Source organism: Tupaia chinensis, unplaced genomic scaffold, assembly GCF_000334495.1.
Source record: "Tupaia chinensis unplaced genomic scaffold, TupChi_1.0 Scaffold144682_1, whole genome shotgun sequence".
NCBI classification, from domain to species: domain Eukaryota; kingdom Metazoa; phylum Chordata; class Mammalia; order Scandentia; family Tupaiidae; genus Tupaia; species Tupaia belangeri.
Genome location: NW_006204543.1, coordinates 2,448,544 through 2,454,841, shown reverse-complemented (window position 1 = coordinate 2,454,841; position 6,298 = coordinate 2,448,544). Strand labels below are relative to the sequence as shown.

The following is a 6,298-nucleotide window of genomic DNA, read 5'->3' as shown; positions in this document are numbered from 1 at the left end:
AGGGGTGCGGGGGAGGGGCTGGCCATCTGCTTTGGCCCATGGTGACTGGAGCTTCTGTCCCCCGTGGGCCCAGGGCAGACGCTGTCGCTGGCAGTCACGTTGGAGTGGGCGTACACCGCGCACCAGCCCTGTCTGCCGTGTGCAGCTCGGTGCCTCCAGCTGAGTGGGCCTCGGAGCTCGCGTCACCGGTCCCGTCCCGGTGGGAGTGGCCGTGGCCGTCCCGGAAACGTTCACGTGCTCGTTGGAGTGCCCGTGCCTGTCGTGTGTGCAGGGAACCCACGGGCCCGGGCCCTCGTAGGCTTGGTCCAGGGCCCGGTGCTGTTCCTTCCATAGAGACCCCCAGGAGGTCTTCTGTGACCTGTTGAAGCCGGGTAGAAGTGTTGGAGTCCGTGTCCAGAAGCAGCCGCAGCACCTGTGTTCTGTCCCCCCTCGGTCTCCAGGTCAGCTTTGTGAAGGAGGCCATCATGAAGGTGCTGAACTTGGCGCTCATGTTTGCGGAAGGCTGGCAGGCGGGCCTGGGCGCGTGGCGGTGAGTCCGGGCTAACGCCCACGCTGGCGTCGGCTTCCCTCCTGTCCGGTTTAGGAGGAATTGAAGAATTTGCTTGGCCGAGCTAGGCAGATCGAGTTGGTGATTCATGAGCGGTAAACCAGGAAAAACCCATCTTTTCATTACGATAAGCCTGTGTTCAGATCGTGTCTTTTCTAAAGGTTTTGTTGGCTTTTTGTCACGGACGCCTTCAGCTCATGTCACAAATGCAGTGCTCCGGTCACTAGCTCGGCAGACGGGGCGCCGTGCGGTGTGCCCACTCCGCCCCACCCGCTGAGTCAGAGACGGCCATGCTGGGTGTCTTGCCAGGTTACCGTCCGGTGCTGTTTCTGGGTGAGCGCTAGAGACGCGTGTCCTGCTGTTAGAGCGTGTGCGCCCTGAGGCCGGGACGTGGAGGTCTGGGCCTGTCTTCTCCTCGCAGCTCCAGCCTTGCGCTCCATTGCGGATACAGCTCAGCCTTCCGTCCCTGTCTTGGGTGCTAAGTTAATGCAGCGCTAACTGCGTTACTTTGCTGAGCCAGAAGCGCATGGTGGCTGACGGTGGTTATGACAGCAGCTCGCACTCAGTCCGCGGGCAGGTCTCTACCGGGGCCGTGTTGGAACACGCTGAATGAAGAGGATGAGGTCGTGCATACTTCATGTCGGGTGGAATAGAAGTCTCACTTGCTTTGTTGTCACCATCCCAAAGTGTGCCAATCGTCTTTCCGTGTCTGTGTCCCTCTGGGGAGAACAGTGACACTGCTGTGTACGCTCTGCTACACTGGACTGTCGGCTTCGTTAACAAATCCTGGGAAAACGTGGCGGGGAGGAGAGCTTGCCCAGCGTCAGCCACCGCGGTTTGTGGGGGTCAGCTGACTCCAGTTCCAGCTTAGAGCGGAGAAGTGGGAAGCTGGAGAAACATGAAACCTGCTCGAACGCTGCCTGGCTGCTATGAAGAGATTTCTTGGGGGCCTGTGCATGTGGCCGGCCAGATCCCGAGAGGAGAGTGGAGGAGAGGGGACTGTGGTGCACTCACCCCCAGGGGTGATTTCTTACCTTCCCTCTCACGGTCTCTGTCTCTGGCAAGTGCACACACCCTAGGGCAAAAAAATAAAATAAATAGGATGAAAGATTCATTAAATGTTTTAATCAAGTGGTACTGTGGCTATGTTTGGAAGATTGTCTTTTTTCTTTTTTAGTGAGAGATTTTTGATAAAGGGTGTGGGCACTCGCCAGACAGAGACAGAAAGCAAGAAATCACCCGCTGGGGGGATGGCCATGTCACAGTCCCTTCTCCATTCTCCTCTTGGGATCTTGGCCTGGCAGCTTGACGTTCACACAAGGTACATGCTCTTGTGTGCCCAAAGTTCCCAGAGGAGAATGGAGAAGGGATTGTGGCCAGCCCCCCCCTCCCAGGGAGTGATTTCTCACGCTTCCCTCCATCTCTCTGTCTCTCTGGCAAGCACGCGTGCCTTATAGCAAGGCTCTCTTCAAAGTTTTTCCAAATGTTAACGTTTTATATTCTTGACATGCTTTTTATTTTAAAGAGAATAAACACATACTTGTAAAACAAATGCCGAGCTGGATAGTGGAAAAGGAGAAGTGGGAAGCTGGAGAAACGTGAAACCTGCTCGCAGGCATCCCAGCTCCAGAACAGAGGGAAATAGCACAATTTTCTATCCTAAACAGTATCTGAAGACACTGAACATCTGCGTTTTTATGTAGGGCAGGATATTCTATATTTTAATTTATACTGTGTAGACTCAGGATTTTAAATCATTAAACATAGTTGGCATAAATACAAAGATATTTTGTAGCCTATGAACTCCATGTGCACATCCTTAAATTGAAATTTACTTTTTTTCCTAGAATGGAATCTATAGAAAAAATGGAATCTGATTTTAAAAACTGCCACATGTTTCTCGTGACCATTTTAAACAAAGCGGTTTGTAGAGGATCCTTTCCCCACTGTGAGTATACCCCGAGAAAGGTCTCTAGTTCCGTGTTTCCTCGTAGCCACGTCCTGTGCCGTTTCCGGTACCGATCACGTGCAGAGTTGGAATGTCTAACCATTTGCGACGTCGAAAGCCCCTTAGCCGCTGTGCGGTGCTTCTAGTCGGAGGCTCAATTCCAGAGGTGTGAGTGACGGTTAAATCAAAGCACTGAGTGTCCGTCTAGGCCTTGCTTCAACTGCCGCTCGTCACACCAGTGGATTTCTAAACTGGTATCAGATAAAGCAGGTGGCATGGTGGTTAGGGTGCTGGACTCCCACATGGTTGATTGCGGTTTGATTCCCAGACCCAGTGCTTGAATCTCACACCTGGCACCTGTGTGTGCCCATACCCCCGCGAGGAGAGCAGAAGAGGGGTTGCGGCGTGGCCAAACCCCCGAGGGGGTGGCTTCTCACTTCCTATCTCTCTGTCTCTCTACAGCGAGTGCACGTGCCCCATATCAAAGAATTATCTCTCAAAAGAAAATACAAGCATCAGATAAAGCAGGCGGTGGGAGGGTAGAGGCGGCCACATGCGGTTATCATGGGTTCAGAAGCTGATTTATTTTAAACTTCGAGGTCTGCCTCTTACTACAGAGGAGCTGCTGCCCCGCCAGCTCAGAAACGTGGGGAAGCCGCGGGTACACGGTTAGGTCGCGGGACGAGAGCTGTGTGCTCTAGCTGTGTGTTAGCTCGGCGTGTTGGCAGAGAGTGCAGCTAGCCTCGGCCCGGTCGCCACGTGCAGTGGTACGGCTCGTGAGTGCTTCCCACCTGCTGCCGGTGGCCTGAGCGTTGGTCTGTTGTTGTTACGGAGTGACTGCAGATCGTGTGCCGGATGTGATTTGTGTACTGAAATGCCTAGATAGTTTTGTTTTCAAAAATAAAACGATCAGAAATAGGAATAAATAGTACTAGCTTTCCATTCCTATATAAGAAGTCACCTTTGTTAGATACCTAAAATAATCAGTATTTTGTGACCTTTTTTTAATACCAGTATTTTGATTACTTTCTAACTTTGAATTTATTAAGGCCTCTTTAAGATGTTCTTGAACCACCTAAGCCTTTCTTTAACCTGGTTTTCGTTGTTCTAGTGGAGTCTCTAGCGCTGTCACTCATGGCCGGCATGGAGCACAGCTAAATGCCTTCGACGGGACGGACGCTGCAGGCCTCGCCCTCGTGCCCGTCACGTGCACCCAGAAGTGGGAGCTTCGTTCTGCTTCATGTTAGAAACTGCCCACAGTCTGGATGAGTGTGCTGTAGATGTTTTCTCTGCAGGGTTTTGTACAGTGTATAGCGTTACGTGTATGGAATTGTGTAAATAATACCAAGCGTCTATGGGCTCCTTACTCTTATATTTTCTACTATACGCTATAGATTTACAGCATTGATACCTTTAAGTGTAAAGTATATTGATCTTTTGAAAATGTAATTATTGGCATTAAAGATGAATTAGAGCCTTTGAAGTTCTTCACTTATCTTTTGCTGCTCCACCTGAGTCACGGAAGTCTGTGTGTGCAGAACGGCCAGAGGTGTGTACTCAGCAGAGTGGGACAGCGCGACAGGAGAAACCCCCTGCGTGTGCGCGGCCCGCCTCCATCCCCCCTCCTGTAGAATTCCAGATGTGCACTCACGTGCATGCCGCATGTTCTCTAGCCACCGGAGCCTGTGTCCACACCGTGGTTGGCCACGCGGCAAACAGCTCCCTTAACCACGAGGCTGCGGGGCCGTCCCCACAGAAGCTTTTGATTATAGATGCCGAAGTCCTCACCAGAATACCAGCAAACCAAATCCAGTAGTACACTGAGGGGGTTTTCTTTATCAGGATAGAACCCACCCACACGCCTGTGAGAATGACAGAAAGAGAGAGGAACGTCCTCCAGAGTGTCGGGTCACGCGTGATCCCCTTCGTCCATGTGTGTACCCAGTGTGTTCCAGGCCAGTGGGGCTGGGGATTTGAACTGCAGTCGCCATGTGGGGTCTTGCTTCTGAGCAGTCATTACCGCCGCACCACAGAGCTTGCCCTCGGGAGGTTTCTGCACCAGGACCAAGGACTCATTGGGACGTAAGGTGGCGTGACACAGGAAAGGCAGGGAGACATGCCGCAGTGACCGAACGAGGGTGGAGCCACGCGGTCATCCTGCTGGCAGAGGAGCACTGACAGTTGACCCCTTCACGATGGGAGCGAACAGGCCAGGAACAGCAGGGCGCGCCAGCAGAATAAGGGCGTTGATGGAAAAGCCGCTCCTTACAACGTACTCAGCTATGAAAGACGGAAGGGTTTTCCTCTGAAGATCAGGCACGCGACAAGGACGCCGCCTCTTGTCACATCTAAGCACGCGGTACCGGAAGTTCTGTCAAGTGTAAGAGGCAGGAGCAGAAACGCCATCTCAGGTAGCAAGAAGTAGGACACCCGTCGACATGGCCTGGGGCCGGTGGGTGGTGTGGCGGTTCGCGCCGGACTCCCTGTAATTGCTGAGTACTGCTTGTCTGAAACACGCGGTGTGGGGCAACTGGGACACTGCTCGTCACGGGTGCAATATAAAATGGTTCTGCCACTGCAGAAAACTGCTCGGTGGTTTTTCGGCAAGTGAAACAGAATTACCATATCATCTAGAAATTCGCCTCCTAGATGCAGACCTCAAAGAATTGCAAGTAGGTACTCAACAAATGTGTGTACACACAGCAGGAGTATTCACAACCAAAGGTGGGATCACCGAAATGGCCATTAATGAATGGATTGGGACCAACAACTGGCATAATGCTTGTCACTGGACCCCATGTAATTGACTGTGGTTCAAGTCCCAGGCCCAGCAGCTTAAAAAACTCACGCTGGGCCCATATGTGTGTGTGCCCAAAATCTCGGGAGAGTGCAGGAGAAGGGATTGGGTGTGGCCACCGCCTGAGAGATGATTTTTTTTGCTTTCTACCTCTCTCTGCTCTCTGGCAGGCATGTGCTCCCTATAGCAAAAATCTCTCAAAAAAAAAAGTAATGAGTGTGTAAACAAATTGTGGTATACACCTAATGAAATGTTACTCATCCATAAAAATGAGTGGAATACTCATACGACACAGATGAACCTTGGAAACGTCTTTTTCTTTTTTTAAGAATTCTTTTTTATTTAACTTTATTTGTTTTAATTTGATCAGAGGAGAACAGAGCGAGAGAGAGGAAGCAAGCCCCCAGATCTAGGACTCGAACCGTGGTCGGCCATGTGGGAGCCCAGCACCCTCAACCACTACGCCAACTGCTGGCCCCAAAAACGTCATCTTAATTAAAAAGTGAACACAAACGATCGTGTATTGTATGAGCCCGTTTGTAGTAAATATGTAGAATAGATAAACCCATAAAAACAGGAAGCGGATGGACGGGTTCCGAGGGCTGAGGAGAGGATGGGGCTTCCTTTCGTGGTAATGAGGTTTTAGAGCCACACTGGCATTAGCACATGTTGGCTCTGCTACTAATCGTTCACTTTACAACGGCGAGTTTTATGTAAATTCTTACCTCAATTCAAAACAAACAAGGGACCAACATATGGAGTGATGTTGCATCCCTGGGTTCCCACGCGGTCAAGTGCAGTTCAAGTCCCGGACTGGCGGCTTAAAACTCAGGCCAGGTGCATGTGCATGCATGCCCCAAATCCTGAGGAGGATGGAGGAGAGGGGTTTGGAGCATGGCCATCCCCCCAGGGGGTGATTTCTCACTTTGTCTCGGGTGAGAGCACGTTCCCTATAGCAAAAATCTAAGAAAAAAAAAAGAAATAAACACCGATTGTGGATTTTATT

At 51.2% G+C, this 6,298-nt stretch overlaps 1 protein-coding gene across 1 annotated transcript in view; it reads left to right on the top strand.

The window, feature by feature from the left end:
- Positions 1–5,317, top strand: part of TUBGCP5 (tubulin gamma complex component 5) — a gene marked incomplete at its 5' end in the record, with an annotated part of 32,808 nt that extends 27,491 nt beyond the window's left edge. Inside the window, 3 exon segments of the mRNA XM_027767799.1 lie at positions 368–529; positions 2,395–2,495; positions 3,607–5,317. Coding sequence (XP_027623600.1) covers positions 368–529; positions 2,395–2,495; positions 3,607–3,653 — 310 coding nt within the window.
- Positions 5,318–6,298: the final 981 nt, after the last annotated feature.